The 24355-nt window shown below is 46.6% G+C and overlaps 2 protein-coding genes across 2 annotated transcripts; one reads left to right on the top strand and one right to left on the bottom strand.

Moving 5' to 3' along the window:
* Positions 1–409: 409 nt before the first annotated feature.
* LOC117857303 (alpha-xylosidase 1) lies at positions 410–5931 on the bottom strand. The gene is made up of 3 exons (XM_034739902.2): positions 5431–5931; positions 4340–4998; positions 410–2640 (listed from the first exon to the last, which is right to left on the bottom strand). The coding sequence occupies exons 1-3, from the start codon at positions 5664–5666 to the stop codon at positions 752–754; spliced, it is 2784 nt and encodes a 927-aa protein (XP_034595793.1). The 5' UTR covers positions 5667–5931; the 3' UTR covers positions 410–751.
* Positions 5932–23109: 17178 nt separating this feature from the next.
* LOC117855508 (protein NEGATIVE REGULATOR OF RESISTANCE) lies at positions 23110–24034 on the top strand. The gene has a single exon (XM_034737884.2). The coding sequence runs from the start codon at positions 23200–23202 to the stop codon at positions 23611–23613; it is 414 nt and encodes a 137-aa protein (XP_034593775.1). The 5' UTR covers positions 23110–23199; the 3' UTR covers positions 23614–24034.
* Positions 24035–24355: the final 321 nt, after the last annotated feature.

Raw genomic sequence — 24355 nt, 5'->3', positions numbered from 1 at the left:
TCTTATCCAAGCAAAGGCTTAAAATCACGCAGGAATTCGAGATTCTGTGCCACTGTCTGAGTGCGCTGTTCCTTGCATAGAGCATCGCAGGATCTTCCTAAATCAGGCCTTGTTTAGTTCCCAATTTGGGAGTGGCAAAATTGGCATTTTGCCATAAATGCGCAACTGTAGCATTTCGTTTGTATTTGTGAATTGTTGTTCAAATATTGACTAATTAGGCTCAAAAGATTCGTCTCGCAAAGTACAACAAAACTGTGCAATTAGTTTTTTATTTCGTCTACATTTAGTACTCCATGCATGTACCGTAAGTTTGATGTGATGGGGAATCTTATTTTTGCATAGTGTCAAAGTTGGGAGTTTAGAGGAAACTAAACATGGCCTCAGACATGGATGATGGATGGAACAAGGCTTAAGCACTCATGCAGATGCAATTTACCATCTAAATCTGAATTAGAATTTGATAAACATTCCTCACAACACTGATCTCTCCAAGTCGAGATTGTTGGTTCTCATGTCGAAGTGTTCATTCATCAAATTATGCAGACGTTAAATATTCAATCTTATTCCAGCGAGGCTTAAATCCTGATGAAAAATCAGAGATTCTGTGCCACTGTCCGAGTGCGCTGCTCCTTGCGCAGAGCACCTCAGATGACAAGTCTTCAGAATCTGGACTCGCAGCAGCAATGGCAAGATCTACCATCTAAATCAGACAAGGAACAAGGCCCTCATTCCAGGTGGAAGCACCGAAGACCTATGCTTCGATCCGCATGTTCCAGGTCATGGTGAAGCTCTTCCCCAGCGGCAGTGCCAGCCCGCCGACCTCCACCGACACGCTCCTCTTGCTGTCCTCCAAGCCGTCTTCCCCTTGCAGCTTGGCGTTGCCACCGGCCGCGAAGTAAGGGATCGACGTCGCGACGGCGGTGGCGTCCGCGCCGTCCACCTGGATGGCGAGGTCCTTGCCGGTGCCCTCCAGCCCCAGCACCGACACCTTCTCGATGACCAGGCCCTTGTGCAGGCTGAAGCTCCCCATCTGCACCTCCGACCTCACCGTCACGGCCTTGCCGCGCACGCTCGCGTGGAAGCGCACGTACGTCGCCTGCCCCTCCGCGAGCACCATCTCCGGCCGCTCGTCGTCGTCCACGTACACGGCGCCCTCCGCGTCCGCCTGCGTGGCGCCGTAGGGGAACGCGACCACCAGCGTGAACGGCGTCGCCCGGGCGTCCTTGGAGATCACCCCGCCGCGCTGCATCGGCAAGACCGTGCCCTGGTACACGTGCACGTTGATCTCGTTCAGCGGCGCGTCGAGCCTCACCGGGGCGCCGCTCTTGGACACCACCACCTTCGTCGTGTCGAACAGGTTGTACCAGGTGCCCGGCGGGAACATGGCGCTCACCGAGGTGGCGCCCTCCTCGAGCACCGGGGACACCATGACGCTCGAGCCGAGCAGGAACTGCGTGCTCAGCCCGTAGCACGGCGTGAAGTCCGGGAAGGAGAAGAACACTGGCCGTGCCACCGGGGCACCGGTCAGGTGCGCTTGGTAGTTGAGCGTGTACAGGTACGGGAGCAGCTTGTACCGCATGCCGAGCGCGTTCCGCGCGGACTTCGCCACGGACTCCCAGACGTAGAGCTCCTGTCTCGGCGAGGCGAAGTTGGCATGGTCCCTGGAGAACGGGTAGAAGGCCCCGAGTTCGATCCACCGGTTGCAGAGCTCCTCGGTCGGCGAGGGGTAGAAGCCACAGATGTCCGAGCCAACCATGGGCATGCCGAAGATGCCAAAGTTGAGCATCGTCGGGATGGAGTACTGGAGATTTTCCCACGTGCCCTTGTTGTCGCCAGTCCAGTGTGCGGCGTACGCGCCCGAACCGACGAAAGTGGAGCGCGTCAGGATAAACGGCCTCTTCCCCTGGAGCCCTTGCAGGGCCTTGTGCGTGGCAATGGCCTGCGAGAACCCATACAGGCTGTGTGCATTGTACTCCAGGATGCCATTGTAGTGACTGGCACTTGTTGCAATGGTGTTGAAGCCGAGCCGAGCGGTCTGTCCCGAGGCATTGATCTTGTAAGGCGGCTCATCCCATCTGGTGTTTGTGAGGTTCTTGCAATCCAGGCAGCACACCCATGGTGTCTTCGAGTCAGGAATCGGGCACTGGTGCTTCTTTGGGATTGTGCACTTGCCAGTGCAGAAGTTGGATGCTTCATTCATGTCGATCCAGAGGCCATCCACCGGGACAAGGTCATGAAACCTCCGCACCTCGTCGATCCACCATGACACACCGTTTGGGTTGAGGAAGTCCGGGAAGTAGACAGGGCCAGGCCAGACCTGGGCAAGGTATGGCTGCCCATCCAGCTTGATGAAGATGTCACGGGCCATGCCACGCTGGTAGACACCATAGGAGTTGTTCACAGCGATGCCAGGGTCGATGAGGACAATATACTTCATCCCCCGTGCATGGATCTTGTCGAGGAATGCTAGCAGCTTCGGCCGTGGATAGTTGACAGGGTCGAGTGTGAAGTCCTTGGCAGCATCCATGTGATCGTCATCATTCCAGATCACGTCAAGGGGTATCTGGGCATTCCGGTAGCCCTCCACAACACCCTCAACCACCGAAAGGTTCTTGTACCCCCACCTGCATTGGTGGAACCCTGAAGACAAGCACATGGAGCATTCAGAGACTTGATGAATTTCAGAGTACAAGAATTTATGCATAGTAGTATTCAGAGACAACAAGTTTCTTTTCTTGAAAATGCAACTAGTATTGATTCAGGGAAATGGAAATAATGCATTGTCTGAAATTGGAATGATAACAGCAGAAGGGTTCATGATTTGCATCCCTGAACATTCACATTCACACTACGACTCTGTTTTATTACTAGCACAAAAGCAAGTAAATGGTGATAGTATCCGGCCAACACATATGGCATGAAATTCAATATGCAGCATCCGAATCGGCAAAATTAATTGTAGTGTGATTTGGTTCTCAGGGTTGATATATATTCTGAGTGGTCCATGAACTGGGCAAGATAAGTACAGAGCACATGGAAGACCTTATCCTTATTGGAATGGCCTCACTGGAGATACAAAACTAGCGACACACTATCTTGTAAAGGAAGGCTGCATTTGGGAAGTTGTATATTTGATAGTTGATGCAGAGATCAACTTGCTATTTCATAAAGCAAGACAATAATACGAGCACTCCCGGTTTCCAGGCTTCCAGAAAGGCAGATCGGAATGTCAGATTATGACGTTATGTTATTGTTATGGCTACAAGCACAAGGGAACAAAGTCTCTGTATTCTATCTGCTTGTAGGAAAATTGAGCAACTTCCATGTCTCTCTCTTTTTTTCTCTGAAAAAGGAAGTTCACATGATGCATGCTTACCACTGTCAGTGGGGTACTAACCAACTGGAGAATAGGACATATTGCAAGCTTATCACTGTCCAACAACAACTGATCTACAGAACAAACTACCATCTTCTATCCCAAAACACCCAAAGTTAAATTAGTGTGTACCAGAGTGACAATGTTTCATCCATAGCGTCAGTCACTCTGGAAGTATTGAATATTTTAGCAAAAATAATTCATAATTTGTACAGACTATGTCATTCAGAACAAAGAACATGCGCGCTTGCCATAGTTTCTTGTACTAAAAGCATGTAACTGGCGAAAGCAATAACATAAAAAATTCAATGCAATAGAACTGAATAGGGAAAATAACTAATTGCTGTCTGGCCATTTTCTCAGGTTCCAAACTTCTTCAGAACAAGCTACCCCATCTGCTAGCAGATTTGCGCATTGCATGCATATCTTCAACATGCACTTTGCTGAGACATAAACAGATTGCATCTGGTTGTGTAATTTGCAAGGTAGGGAAAGTGTTTTCAGAGGATATTTGCAATACTGAAAATCTGAAAGGCATACTGGATGCCCATGAAGTGACTGGAGTATATTATCTGTTAACAAAGAGACTACATGATTTTCTGTTTTGTGCAAAGAGGTCACATGATGCAATCATCCATTGGGACGTCATCTGATCCAGCAAATGGACTGCCCTATGTCTCCTAAGATCTACATCTCATTAGTCATTCTGAAAGCTAGCTAAACCATAATATAAGGGACCGAATGTATCAAACTAATCTGGCAACAACTAATTATCCATCCATGGCATCTGATGAAACTTTATGTTATCCATCAATCTGGAAGTTAGCTAACCATTAGTTTAAGCGAATATGTTTTCGATCCGGAAGTTAGCTAACCACAACTTATGCAAATGATTGTATCATCCCAATCTGATAATAAGTAGTAAATGACAGCACAAAAAGATGAAATTGGCTCTAAGCTTACCAAATGCCCAGTACGGCATGGGCGCGGGACGGCCGATCATTGACGTGTACTGATCCACGATGGCCAGCGGCGTCGGCCCGGCGAAGAAGTAGAAGTCCAGAAGGCCTCCGATGACCTTGTACGTCAGCGAGGTCCCCCTGTAGAACACATCCATGCCGTTGCTGTTGAGCAGCAGCACGGCGTGCGCGACGCCGCGGCCGCCCAGGCTCCGGAGGTCCATGTACACCGGGTGCGAGCCGTAGAGGTCGGTGTTCAGGTTGATGGCGGAGATGTCCGTGGTGTAGAGGGTGTAGGGGTCGTTGGGCCGCAGCCGGATCCCCCCCGGCTGCGTGTTCTCGCCGAGCCCGTACAGCGCTGCGTCCTTGGGCAGTGCCGTCGACACCTCCAGGTACTGGTCCTTGAACACCAGCGCGCCGGCGCTGGTGTTGAACAGCGGCTGCCGGGTGGACCGGCGGTGCACGGCGAACCAGAACGGATCGCAGCCGTAGGTGAACACCAGCTCCTCGCCGGGGTACTCGGCGGCGGTGAAGGGGGCGCCCGTGAACTTGCCGCCGGCCACGGGTGGGGCTGGCTCCCTCGGTAGCAGGTTGTAGGGGACCTCCCACCTCTGCTTATCTGCATCGGTGATCTGCACGCGCACCCTTTCCCTCGTCTCGTGCCTGCACAGCATTGCGCCATTAGAAAATGACCTCAGGGTGCTTCTTTGGATCATCACTCATGAGAGTGTTAGAATAATTGGAAGCCATGATTGGGAAACCATTAGAGCATGACCTCAGGGGCATACTCTGAAATATGATGACATCAGAAAGACAAACAAGATGAAAAGCATGGAGCAGTATTCAATTCAATCTTGAAATTTGCTAAGCCTGAAATCTAGCATAATATCTCTTCACGGAGAGAATCGATTACTGCAACAGCAGACATTCTCCTCAACACTATGTGCTAATACCAATTGATAGCCAATAAAAAACAATTGATAGGGCATCTGCAGAATATAGAACACCGAGCATTTACAAATGTGATAAACACGAACTACCATTCTTTTGTTTGCGGGTGAACAAGAGCCATTGATTAGTGGAGGATGTTCTTACTTGACGAAGAGCCTGAGGCGAGGGATGTCAGGGCCATAGGTGGAGGTGCGCTGCTTCACCTGCAGGTAGCCCACAAGGCCTCCCCCGTTGGGCAGCTGAACCAGGGACACCAGCTTGTACCCGAACCCAACCTTTGGCTTCGCTGTGGCAACCACGCCATTGCTGCTTGCCAAGGCCAACAACACAAGGCACCACAGGAGGTAGGAGAGGATAGGCGAGCGAGAAAATGACAGCATTTCGTGCTGCTCTGTTCTCACTCCACTGTTTTTTTCCCTCCCTCACTCACGAGCTCCCTTTGTACAGCTACTCTGTGGGCACTGGGACGCAGTGTGAGGTGCGAGACAGTGAAGACGAGATGCCTAGAGAGAAGAGGAGAGGGGAGAGGAAGGGAGAGCTTCAGGCTTCAGCAGCTGTCTGCGGTAGTGAATACGAGTAATGGCGGGGAGTGATCAGTGGCAGCTGAGAGCAGCTCTGCGTGCATTGAGTGGCATGTTCAGAGGATACCGAACCTTTTCCTGCTTTATAGGCTCCGTGTCCACTCCTAATTCTATGCATCAATCACTGATAAGTGGGCCCAGGACAGATGATTTGCAGAGCGCTGAATGTCAGCTGCTGGTTTTAGGAAAGAGGATTTCCACTCTCCGTACTCATTTCAAAAAGAAAAGAAAAGAAAAGCTGTTTATCAACAGAAATCGTACTAATCCATTTCAAAAAGGAGAAAAGGAAAGGTGCCTTTGAACAGAAATCTGTTTAAACAAAGTACTTGGTTGTCAACTTATTCCATCACATGTATTTTGCGATTTGTACTTGCATATAAGTCTTATTCTTTCGATAAAGTGAAACTCAAGGCTGATTTTGGAATGGGTAATTCTCAAAATGTGCATATAGGGGGAAATACAGGATAGAATAGTTTATCGTCTTGAATCCTGTGGAGTCGAAGAAAGTAAGTCGTTTTATAAGGTCTTAAGATACTTGGTCCAAAAGTGTCTAGTAGGAAAATTCCTATAGAATTTAAATGATAAAAACTTGTTCTGATTGCACCTTAGATATAACTTGATTATGGACCATCTCCATATCCAGTGACTTCATCGACATTTCCACACTCCCTAGGTGAATGTAATGGTAACAGTTAGAGAATTTACAAAGTCATTATTCCCACTCAGTTTCAACGTCAATGCAAACATTGAAGTTCAAATCCGATCTCATTTATAAAAGATATAAAAGTAAAAAAAGAAGTATGCAACTCACTCCTAGCCAATTCTGTATCCTCTAAATGTTAATGTCATCACAACCCACGTTGAATTTGGAAGTTTGTATGGACGTAGTCACGTAATCACACCTAACATATTGCTCGTGACTTTTAGGTTTTTTTTGGCACCTCCAAAACATGGTACATAAATAATCTTCAAACATCTAAGAAAGAAAGAAGAACTAGTCTATTTTCACTCGAGTTCTGTGTGCACTGCTAGTATCCATCGCTTGCAAAACCAGGAGCCTTGCTTTAATCGAGCCTAACACATGGCAGTTGCAGTACTGATCAAGTGATCACAGAATCAGTAGAACGAAGTTGGTCAAGAAGTGGCGCCACAAGACAACAAAAGATGCGTTTCCTTCTTCTAGGGAAGGAAAAGACGTGATACTTTCGTGACTGGAGAGAGAAAGAAAACTGCCACGCACGCCACTCAACAAGCAGATAATCACCGAAAAGCAGAGGGAGATAGAGATCGTCGGAGAGGTAGGCCCCCAAAGGCCAAAGCGCACCAATGTCCATGAGGCATGTTCGTTCTCGAGGCGCTGCAACCTTCCAGAGTTCACATGCACCCTTGTCTGGCTGCTCATGCCTTGCAAAGATGGTTACCCCCGCCAATGACATGCGTGTAGTAATGACCTGGGGCCGGCCGGGAAGCAATGTTTTTACGTGCAAATGCAAACACATTCTGATTTCTTAAGGGCGTTCAGTGGAACGTACCAAACTAGCAAGGTTACCCGTGCTAGTAGCGCAGCTAGATTCACTATGTAAAATCATATATATTAGTATTATGTGTGTGAGGTTATATTTGATGTCCTTTGATTAATTGGTTATGAGGTTAGACAGTTTAGCATCATTATTTTATTGTCTAATAAAATCATATTTCTAAGGAACTAATATAATTGTTATGAAATTTAAATTTAAAGCAGATAAAGTGAAAACTATATCAAATTTAGTTGAACCTAGTTAGCAAAAACGCTAATGGGCGAGCACAACACAATCCTTTTGGCCTGCCGAGTGCAGACCAGGTTCAAAAGAATTCCCTTTATTTTTTGTTTGGGTGTTATAGTTTTAAAAACTATAGTACCAACAAACTATAGTTTTATAAGCCAAAGACGTGCAAAACAACGATTTAAAAAAAGGGTCTTGAGTGGACTGTTTAAAATTCCAAAAATACTATGGTTTTGATAGTACCATGTTTTTAAAACCAGAAAGTTTGTTGCATCCAAATACCCGTCAGCTTTTAAAATCTAAAATATTTTGGAAAAATGTAGTATATGTTCAATGTTGCAAAAATACTTTGCATCCAAACATGATCTCTCCTCTTGGATTTCTAGTGGCATATTTACTACTCTGCTATTGCGGTAACTGTAACATCCTCTTGTTCTAGTGGTGCCTTCCTTTCGTGAGCTATGAGTGAGGCATCAAGGGCTTTACCTCATCACTTGTTTGCAATGTGTACATGTACCGCCTTCCCTTTTCCTACGATCTTTGTACCTAATATTTCTAAACAATTTCACCAAGATCACCATTGCACTGCATGCTTTTGCTGAATATACATGTCCGCTTCACATCCACGTTCTTCGATGACACATGCACAGCTGTGCTTCATCCGGTTCCCTCCATTCGACCCTTTACCCTCCCATTGCCTTCCAAACTTTGTCCAAATAATTTATGTGTCGTTCCATCATTTGATTCTCATTTGCCCAGATCCTCCTACGACCTCCCATAAGCTATGTCACCATTATCTCAAATCGACTGCTTAGATCCATTGAAACATATATCAAATTCATTGAAGAAATTTAGAAAAAAAAGTAAAAGTGTATGTGCTCTGTAATGGACTTTGCATGTAACAAATCGGACTTTCCTTTTCTTCTAGGAACAAATGTATAATCTACTTCTATACAACATATTTTACCATGCATGATGAATTGTCTCATTACCAATTATTAAGGCATCAACAATATGCAGAGCGGATCATGCTAAGTGTTGGCCTTCCATCGATATGCACACAAAGTACATAACCTTAGACATCATGCCTACCATGAGCATACCGTTGTTTGGTGATCCTTGCTTCTTTTCTTTGCCCCTCCGCCAGCATGTTTGTCGAGTTGTTCTAGTTAATATGTTTTATTCTTATGCTAATAGTGCATTCCTACTTACCTTTTCCACACCAGCTGAGCCCATGCATTGGCCCCTTCTTTCTTCTTGCTCGACCTCATCATCCTTCCCCAATCCCACAAACCAGAGCAATGTCATCAATGGCCAATCTAGCGCCAATTGTAGTCCCGAACCACCTCTTTCCTATGTTGCCAACCGTTGTTGCTTACCTCCATCTCTGTCAGCTTCGCATGCATGCGTTGTAATCTATCACCGCCTCCGATGTTGCCATGGAAGTCCACTGCCTGAATTGAATGTATCATAAGTTGTTGCCATATTCTAGTTGCATAATCATCAAGTAAGGGGTTCGATTTCACTTGCCTAGCTTCTTCCACGGCTATCAAGTCCTCGATGTCTTTAATTATTCTTGTCCTCATAGAGCCGCTGTTGCGGACGTTGGGTTTCTAAGAACAGCTCCAGCAATAGCCTCTACGTCAGGTTCCTACTTTATTGAGTAGGGGTTGCTCCAACTTATTTGGGTTTGGTTTTTTGCGCTCAACTCCAGTAATATCCCCTAAATATCAGCCCCTACTTTTATTATGAAATGTGGGACTCATGTGTAAGTGACTTAACTCTTTTTTCCCTCTCATTTTTCTTCCCACTAGCTTCCTCCGCCCACTTCTCTCTCCCATATTGCTCTCTTCCTCTCCCCCACCCTTTTCTTCTCTCTCATCCCTGAGCATGGCCACCCTTGCTCGAGCTCTGTGATGAGCGAGGCATGGCGGGTGATGATGCGGTCTCGGGTCTGCTCGAGCTAAGGAGTGGCAACTGCAGGGGAGCTCGGAATCACGGGCGGCGGCGGCGGCGAAGGAGCTTGGGATCACCGACGGCCCCTCCTCTCCTCCTCTACTCATTCCGTCCTCGAGCAGTAGCGGGGAGCTTGGGCTCGATTGGCGGTGGGGGGAACGACCCCTCCTCTCCTCCTGCTACTCGTTTTTATGCTCGAGCTTGAGTGGCGGGATGGGGGAGCTTGGACTCTGCGATGGCAGATCCCGGGCTCAGGCGGTGACAGGGAAGCGTAGGGTCGGTGGTGACCCTAGGGAAGGGTAGGACCTAGGCGTGGGAGCATGGGAATGACGGGGGAGGTGGCGGTGCTCGTGCATAGGGTGGGATGTAGCGGTCCAAGTGGTGACACGTGCTTTGGGAAGAGAAAAATGACCACAATTATAAAGTAGGGGTTTATGTAGCCACCCAAGGAGAAGGGCTGAGAGGGTGGATTTGTGTGCCTCCCTACTCAAGGGGTTTGAGTAGGGACCTGTTGGAGTTCATTTTTCTAGCTTTGGTCCCTACTTTTTGAGTAGGAGTCTTGTTGAAGTTCCTCTAAGACGCTATGTCCAGCATATATGATCCAACATACTGACGTACCTGGAACAAATTGGTGCACTTCTTTTCCTTTTCCCATGATTAACATGATTTCCTAGCTACTACATCTTTTTAAAAAAGAATGGTATACCTAAATTTGTCATCTATTGATAATTAGAAAAGTTCCTTTTCTTGTATACTATAGCTTTTTCGCTGACCACGATGGATTTTGCAATGGTCAGCTCGACTTCAAATGCACATCGTTATAATATAGACTTTGCTTTCCAATTCCTATACTGCTAATGTTAATTTCCTTTTTTAACCGATCAACCTGGCAACTTTGACATAGACTCTTTATTTATTTATAATTTGCTTTCCGATTCCTATACTGCTAGTGTTAATTTTCTTTTTTAATGCTGAATTTATTTATTTACTAATTGTATTCGATGGGGACTCTTAAGTGAATCTACATCATCAGATTATCATAAAATCCAACGGTCTATATCTTTTTTATTTTTTCAGATTAACATGGTAATTTCTAGCCCCTCTCGGCGAATGTGGTGGCTTCTTTTGACACTATTGTATTAAGATAACTAGCAAGGTGGCCCGCGTAAATAGCGCGGCTAGATTTGTTATTTTATTTTTTTGATTATTTTACTGCAAACATCATAAATTTTTACAATCAATCAATACACACTATCTAGATTTTCTTGACGGATTTAACAAACATGATTACATATGTCTTTTCATGATGCTTCTAGGTCCACCCTCCCAATCTACGTTATTAGTGTTATGTAGTTTGGAGAAATGGTGTCATTAAGAGCAAAACACAAAAAGTAGAGGGTATGTTTTACTTTTTCCCACATTGTATTCAATATATAGACTCTTCACCTTTTTTTAGTATAATTTTTTTTGCAAAAAAACTGTACATAAGCAGGCACCCACTTACACATCTCCACACTCACCCCTATGAATACACACACACAACCCTACCCCTAGGAGCACCTTTGAGAGACTGAGCTGGCAGATCTCTAGCGGCAGTTAATTTATGGAATAAACAGAAAAAAAATGCAAACTCATGGCGAGTCAAGAACTCAAAACCTAGATTGGTAGGTTCCACCATAAAGAAGATGAGCCAGTTCAGTTTTAGTATACAATTTAGTTATTGTGAATTAGATTTTGTATGGGTCTTGTATGTCTTTTTGTTCCTGATAGATATGACAATATAACTACATACTGTTTTGTTTATTTTTACTAAAAAACTTTGGTATTTATTTATATCTATTTGACATAGACTTTTCTCTTCTTATTTCATTCCAAAGCTATATGAAAACTGAAGCGCTAATTTCAATTAATTATATTAACTGCTTGGACCCATTGTAGAACTTTGATTTTATCATAATCTCCTTTTTAAAATTCATTTATTGTTCACAATCTCCTTTTTAAAATTCATTTATTGTTTCATTAATTTAGGTATATCTTTTAACTTTGAAATATTTTGAATAGAGTATGGAATATGTGCTAAGGATGTAGCATGATTTCTATCGTTGATCATTGAATGCAGTACTACCTCATATTCATTCACCCACGATTGTGAAAAATTATGGCACAATGGATCTCCTTGGCTCTTCTGTCCTCTCCCTCATTGCACCCACCATTTGTATTAACACCAATTTGTTGAGGTGTATATATCTATTTGAAATAGACTTTTATCTTGTTATTTCATTCCAAAGCCATATGAAAACTGAAGTGCTAATTTCAATTAATTACATTAACTGCTTGGACCCATCGTAGAACTTTGATTTTACCATAATCTCCTTTTTAAAAATTATTTATTGTTTCATTAATTTAGTATATCTTTTAATGTTGAAATTGTTTTGAATAGAGTACGTAATATGTGCTAAGGTTGTAGCATGATTTCTGTCGTTGATCATTGAATGCAGTACTACCTCATATTCATTCACCCGCGATTGTGGAAATTTATGGCACAATAGATCTCCTTGACTCTTTTGTCATCTCCCTCATTGCACCCACCAATTGTATTAACACCAATTTGTTGAGGTGCATATACATTGCACTCTTGTGTTAATCCTTGTAGAAGCGTTGTCCCATGATACTTTGTCTCTAACTTTGGTGTGGCAGTGCGCTGGAACACAAACATTGATGATATTTCTTTTTTTGCATGTATTTTTTAGATGCGTGCAATATTTCTTTCACCTAGTTTTTATGTTTTGGGGATGCGAGCAGTACATGCAATGTGTTCTTTCATTAGGTTATGGACATTGGGTCAATGGGTGCCTTTGGTTTCACTCTCTTTCCAATGTTGGAGTGGCTCCACACTACATATCGTGATTGTGTTATGCCCCCCCCCTATTTATTTTAGTCTTTCTAGCTAGTATGTGCAACAACATTCATGATTTTCTTTAATTCCTTTTAATCCAAATTTTTTATTTTAAAGTCTCCAATGTTCATGTAATTAGTTCACCATTATAACCTGGGCCCATGATAAATAAAAAATATATATCTTTCTTTTATCACCAGTTAACATAGAAATTTCTAGCACTCCAGAACTATGTGGCATATTCTTTTAATTCTCAAGTACTAATTTCTTTGGGGTTATCTCTTCTGGAGCCCTTCTCCTTTGTTGGTAAGGTTAGAGCAACTCTAGCAATAGCCTGCAAACCAAATCCTCGAAAGGTCAAATGGGGTTCTCTCTATTTTTTAATCACAAAAATGTGTCCAACTCTAACAATAGCCCCCATGGATAGAGAGCTCCCTAGAGACCCCCCAAGAATGGAGCGTGGATAGGGGAATTTGGAGGTCTCCCCAAAATGGGAAGCCTAGTAGGGGGCTTGCTGGAGTGCATTTTTTTACTTGACCCTTTACATTTAGGGTAGTAAGATGTTTAGAGGGTTCGCTGGAGTTGCTCTTAGAGAAGTATTCTTCTTCATGTTGATGGTACCAACACACTATCTCTTAAAGGTTTGATGACCATTATCAATAACTTATTACCTTAGCACTTACCATGGTTGTGGTCGGCGACGTTAGAGATGACATGAAAAGAAATATATAAGGTGAGAGGATATGTCACACTTGTTTGGTTTTTATGGAGCGATTCATTTTCTTTTCTCTTATCACAACTCCAATGGACAAAGGATGCTATATTTATATTTGGTTAAATTCCACCCTTTATGGTATATCTATTGTTACATTGTTTGTACTCATTGTTTTACATTAATGAATCAAACTATTTGTCCTTTTTATACCATTAATTTTACTCTTTGATTCCACGTGGGTATCAAATACTTTTTATTATTTTTATTTTTGAAATTATCTACTAAATATTTATACTCTAAATGAGTTTTTTTACTATTTAAAGAATTTGCTTCCCTATACCAGTGGAATAAAAAAACATTTATATTATTTTATTCTAAATTTAGCTATTTGTTAATTTTATTTGACATTGAAAATTGCTCTGAAGAGTATTAGCAGGACGCCACTGTCAAAAAACGCCATCCATAATCTTGTATTGGAATCTAGTCTTATCTTTTAGTCCATAATCTTGTATTGGAACAGCCTCATGTGACATATAGAGTGCGAGGTTGCAGATGCTCTCCGTCCATTCAGCAAGACAATGACCTTTGCGAGGTCGATGAACCACGTCGTAATCCTCAGCAACGGATTTGCCGCCGGCACATTCCATAAATCGAAACAATCGAGACTTTTCTGAGATTGGCTCTACAGCAGAGAATGCATGTTCATGTGCACATGAGAGCGGAAATTCATGTTATTGGCTAAATTAGCTTGCGAGCTCGACCGCCATTGCAATCGTGTGCTGCTTGCACTACTGTTGCATGCAAGTGTTAGTGTTTGTGCCTTGGAGATGCTGCTCGCCCTACAAAATCGTAGCAGTCCTCGTGTACACGTCCAAGGCTTGCGTGTCTGCTGCTGAGTTGCAGTATGAATCAACCCTGCGACTGCATACTTGATGCAGGGGGATGATGGTCATCTATGTATCAAGGGGACTGCATACTTGATGCAGAGGGATGATGGTCATCTATGTATCAAGGGGCAAGCCAGTTCCTATTTCTTTCCATATATTTCCGTTTCCTACTCCATGTAAAAAGAGACGAAGATTGATCTGTTATTTTGGGAGGAGATTTGGCTGGATATTCGTTTGCTTGAGAAGGGAGACAGACGTCATGAACAAACATATATATGATCTGGCCATCATACGGATTCTTTCTTTTTATATAAAGCTTTCACCGTATTGAACGTTAACTCTTTGGGTTAGTATGGATCGGGTTAGTATGGATCGTTAGATCATCATAAAATCTAACATCTTATATTTTTCTTTTTTTCCAATTAACATAGGAATTTCTAGACCCCTCAACGAATGTGGTGCTTTTTTTTAATACTATTGTATTATAAGATAAAGATAGATAGACTACCCAACTTCTGAGTCTTGAGTATTTGGCAGCTCTCAAGGCGCTGAAACTGAGAGCGCGGCAGAGGGCGTGAAACATGGGCACCGCACCTTACCTTGGCCGGATTGGTGGAGCACGCCATGGCGGGCACCGGCAGCGCGTGAGTGTGACTGTACCGCATGTCTGTATCCGTATATCCATCCACGCCCATGTTCGCTCACTTTAGCCTTTACTCCACGCCACGCGCGCTTGGACTTGCGTGAATTGGGCAGTGATTCGGGACACCTCATGAGCACGAAGGCAGGATGGACCGATGGATCGAAGCCGACCTCCCTCTCCCTCGATCGCTTCTCACGGTCAGGCCACTTATGCATACGCTTATTGCTCACTCGTCGGCAGTCGTCGTTCCATTTCAGAAGGCAACTAGCTAACCATACTAGTTTATCGCAAGCTCGTACTGGAGAATCTTTTGCTGATGCATTTCGCAAACAGCAAAATGTTGGGGTGAGCTGGCAGCTTGACAAGGGGCGAGCAGCGAAACGCGGTACAAGGCGACACAAGCCAACCACAGGCAAACCTCCAGAGTGGAGAGACCAGACACCGGGACCTGCCTCCGCATCCGTCGGCACGGCGCCGGGCAGCCTCGCGTGACTGCGGCCGGCGGGTAGGCCACGAAATGTCGAAACAAACCCACCCGGCAAACCAGCCTCCCCACCCGGCAAATCAGTTAGTCTCCACCGGGCCAACTACCTAGTAAGGGCATGTTTGAGGGCGTACCGCTTCGCTTCAAGTTTTGCAGCTCCGTTTCAAATTTATCTTGTCAAACACCTCCAGCTCTAAAAAAGGTTGATTTGGGGTAACTCCAAGGTTTCTCTGAAGTTCCTCAAATGGTGCTTCCAAAAAATTAGATGAAAATTACCCACCAATACTACTATTTACACACGTACCGCTACGAGGGGAAAAAAAAACCAACGCACGATCTCTTGTCCCGCCGACGCCCCCTCCCTCGCGATCTCCTGTTCCCCGACGCCCCCTCTCCCTCGACGTCGACTATGGCTGTGGGCAAGGCGACGGCCACCACCATGCTTGTGCTGTGCGTCCTGCTGGTGGCGGCCGCGCAGCCGCTAGACGCAGCGGCATGCAACCCGTCCGCGCTGAGCCCGTGCGGCGGCGCCCGGTTCGGCGGGGCGGTGAAGCAGGGGTGCTGCGTGCAGCTGAAGAAGCAGCAGCCGTGCCTCTGCCGGTACGTGCGCGACCCGGCCTACAGCAACTACGTCGATGGCCCCGCCGCGCAGAGCCTCACCAAGGCGTGCGGCCTCCCCAGGATCAAGCGCTGAGACCGCGGCGCTTTTTTGGAGCGGAGCAGTCCCAAACAGATCACAAGACGTTGCTTTGGATGAGCAGTGTGCTCATCGATGAACAACACAAGGAAGGGAGGGGATCATTGCCGCGTGGTTCCCGGAGATCCCCCGGTGCACAGGCGAATGATTGGTCTCGAGATTTGCCGGAAGATGCTGCACGCGGCGTTCGTTCAGGAGCAAGCGATCTGCTCGCACATGGAGTCATGGTCTCATGGACCGGCACTGCTTGACGTACTAGGCGACGGCCATAACACCCTACCTATCGTCTTGAGATCGACGCAACACCTTGCCTGTCCGATAGGCGAGGCGGCGACGGTATCTGACAGGTGACGACGTCGCACAGAGAACGGACGCCACCGACCTGATGCTGATGGAGGACGTGAATGACATCGCACGAGTGGTCGCTTTCGGGCTCAGGCGCTCAGCAGCGCGCTCACCTACACCGTATGCGTAGACCGGTAGATCCATGGCTGTAGTACTAGTAATAAATACGTACGTCACCGCGTGGCCGCGCGCCGCAGGGGTCGGGCCCCACCTCAGCCCTCACCGTCAGACACGGGCACGGCCGGGCTTTCGTCCATTTCCACGGCCGCTGTCCTCACATCGTCACATGCGATGCGAGACGAGAGAGATCAGAGGAGGAAGGTTTTACTCGTGCTCCTGCTCACGGGGCCCCGCCGGCGCTGCCTGCCCATAGGGCCATATGGGACGCCGGGATCTTTTTTCTCCCTGGGGACAACGCGTGCGGCCAGGCCATCCGCCATGCAAGGATCCACGGGACCACCCTGCTCTCTGCTCTCTGCTCTCTGCGATGAATCGGGCGCGCGGCGACGGGACCACATTATCCTGTGGACGCCGTGAACTGCTGCCCCGCGCCGGCGCTGGTGCAGAATCTGACGGAGTCATGGCCACGGACCAGGGCCCATGGGCGTGCTGTTGTGTGGTAGTGGTACACACCGCCACGGTGCCACCTCTCGCGTTATCGTGTACGCGATGTTTGTACCATGCACGACAGCACGAGCCAAATGATTGAGGAGGAGTGAATAGTGAAGGCCCTTGCATAATCGATTGAAAAAACGACACGTTGATGCGTGTTGCATTGGTCCGGGGAAGATTAAAAGAACTCCTGGATCTTACGTTAAAAACCTCGCACATGAAATTCAGAGGTAGTGCTTTTTTTTTTCCCGGAACAATTCAGAGGTACGCCACCCAATTGACTTAACCCACAGAAGTTGCCACCAGCCCACCAACATCATCATCAGCCCAATAGCTACGGCCCCCCTGGTGAGGAAGAGAAGCAGCAACCCAACAACTGTGAAAGAGGCCGCGCTGGTGGGAGGGCCGATGATAGCATAGCCCATATACTGCTCGCCGCGTCGGCCTCATTCAACAACTGGGTGGTGACCGGAAAAAATGGATCCTGCAACTGCAAAGCAACTTGCAATCGCGCATTTCCTGTGACCAAGCTGAAGCGGCAGATGCCGAGAATTGTACCAGACTCCCAGTCGAGTAGGACGACCTCCAAATAAGATCCTGATCCCTAAGGCTCCTCGCTAGTCTTCGTGGAGATGGAGATGCGAGGCGGCTTCGTGTAACCAAGCAGGCGGGATGGTAGATACCAGAAGAGGAAGAATCAATTCTGACTGGTCCTCGTACGCTCTAACCTTCGGAGGCGACGTGTGCAAGTTTGCAATGCAAGCAGCTCGCTAACACCAGACACAAAAGGCGGTAATCAGCAGGTCTCAGTCTCACCACCACAAATGTGCCGTGCCATCCACCCGCTTGTACCACTGGCACACTTGGCCATGCAACTGGGGGTGCTTGCATTCAGCAGTTGCCAGTCCTGGCAGTTGCGTAGCTAAAGTGTAAGTAAGGATGTTTTTTTTAATAAAAAGGGTGAAGTTAGGAATCTAACAATGCTTGGTTCATAACCCCTACATTGAGGAGGCTGCCAGTTGGGTGGAGCAGCAGAAATGGAACGAACTCTGCAACTGCCGATCTTGTCTCCCGGCAACGGTCACGGTGCAGCTAGGAGAACTCAGCTTTGTTAACGACTCATTGCTAGAGAGGTGGCAGTTCTGTATTTTACAATCAATCCGCCAGTAAAAGTATCTTTATCTTATATCGTTTTCTCAGTAAAAATATACTACTAGGATTATTTGTCCTCATCATCTACCGACTACCGGTCACTTCTGTTGGACACCATACCCTCTTAAATACATTATTAGTCAAAAAAGAGAGAGCGATGACGATTGACGGCCACTGAGGTGTGCCATGAAGGTCTCATGAAAATAAAGCCAAAGCCAAGGCTTGCAAAGATAAATCGCAGCAAGCAAATGTACGAGCCCAGATCTAGCAGCTAAAGTAAAGCCATGGCACCTTGGTTCTTCCCATAGGTTGATCCCAATTACCAGTGCGGTGCGCTCTGTCAGCGTCATCCTCCTCGGCCACCTCGCCGTCGCGTCACGTCCGAACACCATCACCTCGAGCAAGACCCTCCTCGCCGGCGCGCATTTTTCTTATCATTCCGCTGCGTCTCGTCTATTCGCGTTTCATTTCTCGTGCTCGGTGATTGCGAGTTCCACTAGTCGCGTAGTTGGAGCACTTTGTGCGACGCCCGATCGATCGTACCGCCACGACACAAATATACGATACGATGTCTCGTCATCTTGCCACGCTTTCCATTTGGCCTTGTCCACTTGTCCTCGACCCAGATGCCTTCACTCCGATGATGGACGTCTGAATCCATCTGCTTGGCTGGGAATGGGAATGGGGCCTGAATGCCTGATGGATCACCTTGGGCTGGGAATGGGAAGGAGACCTTGAACTGGTCACTGCTTCCCGGTCAAGGTCACGAGGTGGCTTCCGGCAAACTAGTCTCGTCGTGGGGTGGGGCTGGGTCCCGGTGAACGGTGTGAGGGTTCGTAGTGATGTCCGGCCTACCGGCGCCCGGTGACGGCAGCACACTGAAGATAGCATCCTGATGTCAGCCGCGGGACGTCGACCCGCGCCGATTTGCGCTGTCGCAGGAGGAGATCATTGCGGTTGCGGACCCGATATCCAATATCCACCTCTCAAATCGTTTTCGGTCGCGCGAGTTTGGGTACAATTTGTGGACGCGGGGAAGATGGAACGAAATAGACTTATAAGCTGGTTGAGAAGTTGAAACGGCTGATTTGTTGTGAGAGAAAAATACTGTTCGGTGGTTGATAAGCTGAAGCGTAATATCTTCTCCAAAGCTAGCTAACAGGTCCGGGACTCCGGGGCAGGGAAGCACCGTGTAAAGCACATGCCATGGTAAGTCGTATAAAAAAAAAATCGGTCCCTCGGTTCTCCGAACAACAATAATTGTCCATTCAACAACTATTCTGACACTGACGTTGATTGAGCAAAATCTATCGCGCCCAAAGTTTCCCTTATTCTTTTTTCCATTTGTTTGTTAAACTAGTACGGTATGGGCCTAGCACGCACGAAGTAGTCTTCCCGGAAGCTGGCCGAGAAGAAGTGCACTCACTTAAACGGGCATCTCAGGATCAAAAAGGCACTGTATCTATCTGTGATCTATCGATCTATGTAGCTTTACAAAAGTAAAGGTTGGTGTGCTATAAAACTGCGAGGTATAGAGAAGTTCTCTGGAAAGTAGAAGCCCAGAGGGAATTTTACTAGCCTCTGGTATCATCTACGAGGCTTTTGAAAAAATTGAGTGATTCCCGACCAAGTGCGCGCCAACTTTACTCTATTTTTCCCTGCAAATTGTCCACAAAGGTAAATTCTCTTAGCGTACCGTCGCTCCAAGGAATCGAGAAATCAAAGGCAAAGCAGGGAATAACCAGGAAATAAAGTGTTGCGATGACTGTAATAAGCTAGTACCGGCTGATTCGGAGCTAGCTTTTGGCCCTCCGTGTTCCCCAATGGCCTCCTCCCATTCCACTAGCTACCAGATGGCATCATCGTCTTCCCAGATGGGATGCTTCATGGATGAGAGGAAAGGACACTAAGGACAGAACTGAAATTTCAGTATTTCTTCCAGGTAATTAGCATTAGCACGCTAGCATGTACTCTGAATAACTTGTAGGCAGCCACTGTCCTTGTTCAACAAGGACGTATGCAGCTGTTGTTAACGCAGTTTCCGGCGCCGAAAGCAACTTCTTTGACTAATGGGAAACGCCGATAAGGAAGCAGCAGCTAGCGGTGGTAGCGGACGTCGTGTCCTACTCCGACGTGACGCACGAGTGGTGTGTGGGCACGGTGTCTCGTGACGTCAGTCGGCGACGGGCAGCCGGGGCGGATCGGAGGCGTCCCCGAGCCCGTCGACATGCTGCTGCTACACTGCACGGACGGCTAGCCGGCCGTCCACTTCTTGGGTTCAGACGCGCGAAGGGGACGTTGCACTGGGAGGCTACAGGCTAAAATGATATTTGCAGCGTGCAAGCGGCTTCTTCTTCCTGGCCCTATAGCACGAAAGCGCGTAAGAGGTGGGGCTCCGTAGTCCTGGCGAGGAATCAAGACAGGTTCCATTTATTGGTGATTGCATTGGCAGCCGAGAGTTCTGGCCTCTGTCTGCCCGCACAAATGGGACCAGCGTCAGCAACTCAGGAGGCGTTTGGTTCCTTGCTTATTTTTACCACGTGTCATATTGAATGTTTAGATACTAATTAGAAGTATTAAACGTAGACTATTTACAAAACCCATTATATAAGTGGAGGCTAAACGGCGAGATAAATCTATTAAGTCTAATTAATCCATCATTAGCAAATGTTTACTGTAGCAACACATTGTCAAATCATGAACTAATTAGGTTTAATAGATTCGTCTCACCGTTTAGCCTCCACTTCTGTAATGAATTTTGTAGATAGTCTACGTTTAATACTCCTAATTAGTATCTAAACATTCAATGTGACGGGTGATAAAAAAAAGCAAGGGTAACCAAACCAGGCCTCAGTATTTTGTAACGTGGTGAAATTACTGAGATTCCATACTTGGCCAACCTTAACCGTGTGGGTCCAGGCCCGGCCTAGGCCCAAGGGTAGAAGGCACCTTTGCCTGGGACGGGCTCGGATGAGGCATCACAGGCCCAAAATTTCCAAGCCCATTGCCCAAACTTTGGCTTCTATAGTCAAGGCCTTGAGAGAGGCAAGGCATGTCGTCTTACGATGATCTGGTCTAATTTTCAAGTAATGGTTGAATAAGAAAACTCTATATTTAACTCTTACTCCTTGCGTAGTTGCGTTATTAAATATATCGCAAAACTAAGTATAGTTTGTGTGAACATATTGAAGCCACCGCTCCCATATGACTACAATTTATCAAGGGCATTGTCAAAATTTGCCACAATTATCATATGACGGTAGCGAAAAGTAACGTATGCCTTGGTCGGTGAAAGATACTTTGATTTCTATCTACATAATCATTTAATTCGATGGCTTTACATAGGGTACACTAAATATTTTTTTACGTGAGGTATGGTCGAGGAGAAACACAAACATGTAGTTTGTGGAAGCAATCATAGATGCCAAATTGACGTGGAAATATTTTTGCCAAAATTTCTGCACTATACGAAAATTCCAAAATTTTGCCGCTTCCATTTGACCATATTAAAAAAGGTACAAGACGACAATATGGTGTGCATGAATTGAAGCCACCACTACCATATGACTACAATTTATCAACGGTATTAATTGTCAAAATTTGCCACAATTATCATATGGCCATAGCGGAAGTAATGCATACCTTGGTCATTGAAAGATAATTTGATTCTATCTACGTAATCATATAATTTGGTGGCTTTACATTAGGTTTGAGCTAAACATTTTTGTTGCGTTAGGTATGCTCGAGGACAAACACGGATACGTAGTTTGCGGAAGCAATCGTAGATGCCAAATTGACGTGGAATATTTTTACCAAAATTTATGCACACTATACAAAAATTCCAAAACTTTGCTGCTTCCTCTTAGCCTTATTAAAAAGGTACAAGGTGACAATTTGTGTGCACGAATTGAAGCCACCACCCCCATATGATGACAATTTATCTTGGGTATTGTTGAAATTTTCCACAATTATCATATGGCGGTAGTGGAAGTATTTTGGTGGCTTTTACATTTGGTGTATGCTAAACATTTTTGATGTGTTAGGTATGGTCGAGGATAAACACTAACATGTAGTTTTGTGGAAGAAATTGTAGATACCAAATTGATGTGGAAATATTTTTACCAAAATTTTGGCACACTATATAAATTTCCAAAACTTTGCCGCTTCCACTTTACCTTATTAAAAAACAGGTACAAGACAACAATTTGTCTGCATGAATTGAAGCCACCGCTCCCATATGACAACAATTTATCAAGAAAATTCTCAAAATTTGCCACAAGTATCGTATGGCGGTAGCGGAAGTAATGTATGCCTTGGTCGCTGAAAGATACTTTGATTTCTATCTACGTAATCATTTAATTTGGTGGCTTTACATTGGGTGTACGTTAAATTTTTTTGTTGCATTAGTTATGCTCGAGGACAAACACGGACATGTAGTTTGTCGAAGCAATTGTAGATGCCAAATTGACGTGAAAATATTTTTACCAAAATTTCTGCACTATAAGAAAATTCCAAAACTTTGCCGCCTCCACTTGACCTTATTAAAAAAGGTACAAGACGACAATCTGTGTGCACGGATTGAAGCCACCGCTCCCATATGACTACAATTTATCAAGGGCATTGTTGAAATTTGCCACAATTATATGTGGCGGTCGCGGAAGTAATATATGCCTTGGTCGCTGAAAGATACTTTGGTTTCTAATTTCAACTAGTTAGGAATTTAGGTGAAAATTGATTAAATCTGCCCAACAAAAAGTCATAGGCAATTTTTCAAAAAAAGGTATGGTTATTTTTTTTGGACACAACCATTTCAAATCCATGACAATTTGGGGTGCCTTCAAAATTAAAGTGAAGAAGTTGGTTATAATAGCGCCAAATGATTTTAGCTGCAAAGATATGTTTACGTTATGGAACGAATAGTTAACCATAACAGTATATCCCACACAACACTTGACCCCAGCTTACTTAGAAAAAGAAGACCACTCACTGGCCAAATTTCCAAGGAAAAATATTCCGGCACAATTGCCTTCCCCTCCTCCCCCCCCCCCCCCCCCCCCCCCCCCCCCCCCCCCTAATTCCCTACGCTTGCTTATAAACCACCAGCCTTTTTTTTCTTTTTCTTCGAAAACACTTCTGAGCCACCAAACGCCTCCGCGCGCACTGCCCGACACGCTGTGAGACCATGGAACCGACCACCGCCACCGCCAAGCGCAAGCGCGCCGCCGCCGACATCGCCGGCGAAGACCCTGCCCCTGCGGCCGTCGACGAGGCTTCCGACGCCGAGGTCGAGGAGTTCTACGCCATCCTCCGGCGCATGCGCGACGCCTCCCGCCGCATCTGCGGCGCCGGCGCGCGCCCCGCCCCGCGCGCTCCGGCGTGGCGGCCCAGCTTCTGCTGGGAGGACTTCGCCGACCCGCCGCCGCCGACCACGCCGCCCGCCCAGGCGCGGCCGGAGGACGAGCCCGTCACCGCCGCCGCAGCCGAGCGCTCCGCCCCCCCGCCGCAGCCGCGCGCCGGCCTCGACCTGAACGCGGAGCCGGAGCCCGAGGCGCCCTCAACGCCGGCCACGCCGCGGTCGGCGCGCGTCCCGGCGTAGCGCGCGCGGCGCAGCTCCGCGCTCCGCACCTACACCGCGCCAAAGGAGACGAGACGGGGGGACGCTGCACGTACGTCATCACGTGCGTCCGCGTCCGCGTCCGCGTCAGCTTCGTCGTTGGGTGGTGGCCGGCCGGTGAGCTCACCGGGCGGTGGTCGCCATCCTTCGCGGCGCCGGGCTTACTACCCTACCCTCCTCACTGATAAAAGACCCACCATGTAATCGGTAAATTCGGTATGCGTAAATCGTAATTAATTAGATAGCTCGATCTCCCTCTCTTCTCCGTGTGGACAGGTGAGACAGGTTAATGGGTGTTTGTTGTAGGAACACCCTATTAATCGCAGCAGTTAATGTACCGTCCGAACATAAAGTTGTTTAATTATTCGTTGTGTTTGATGTGCCATTAATTTATGGCTATTGACGATGATGTTTTTTTAGAACTTTTTTTTTGTAGAGCTCTTGAACGTCAAGAATGATTGTCTTAGCACGTTTGGCTCATTTCTGATGTTATGAAGAAGCTATGCGCCCCCCCCCCCCCCCCCCCCCCCCCCCCCCCCCCCTAGGGCCTTACCGATTTGAGAGGTTACTAGCTTTGTGTTATCTTTCGTTAGGAAAAAGAAAGAGACGAGCCTATTGTCATCCTGTTAGGACAAACCAGAAGCTACTACAACCACAACCACTGAAATGACTAATCGTGTGTATTTCGGTCAAACAAGGCTGGATATAATTAGAGTAGGACGCC

Source organism: Setaria viridis, chromosome 5 (assembly GCF_005286985.2).
Source record: "Setaria viridis chromosome 5, Setaria_viridis_v4.0, whole genome shotgun sequence".
NCBI classification, from domain to species: domain Eukaryota; kingdom Viridiplantae; phylum Streptophyta; class Magnoliopsida; order Poales; family Poaceae; genus Setaria; species Setaria viridis.
This window is presented reverse-complemented; position numbering and strand designations above follow the sequence as displayed.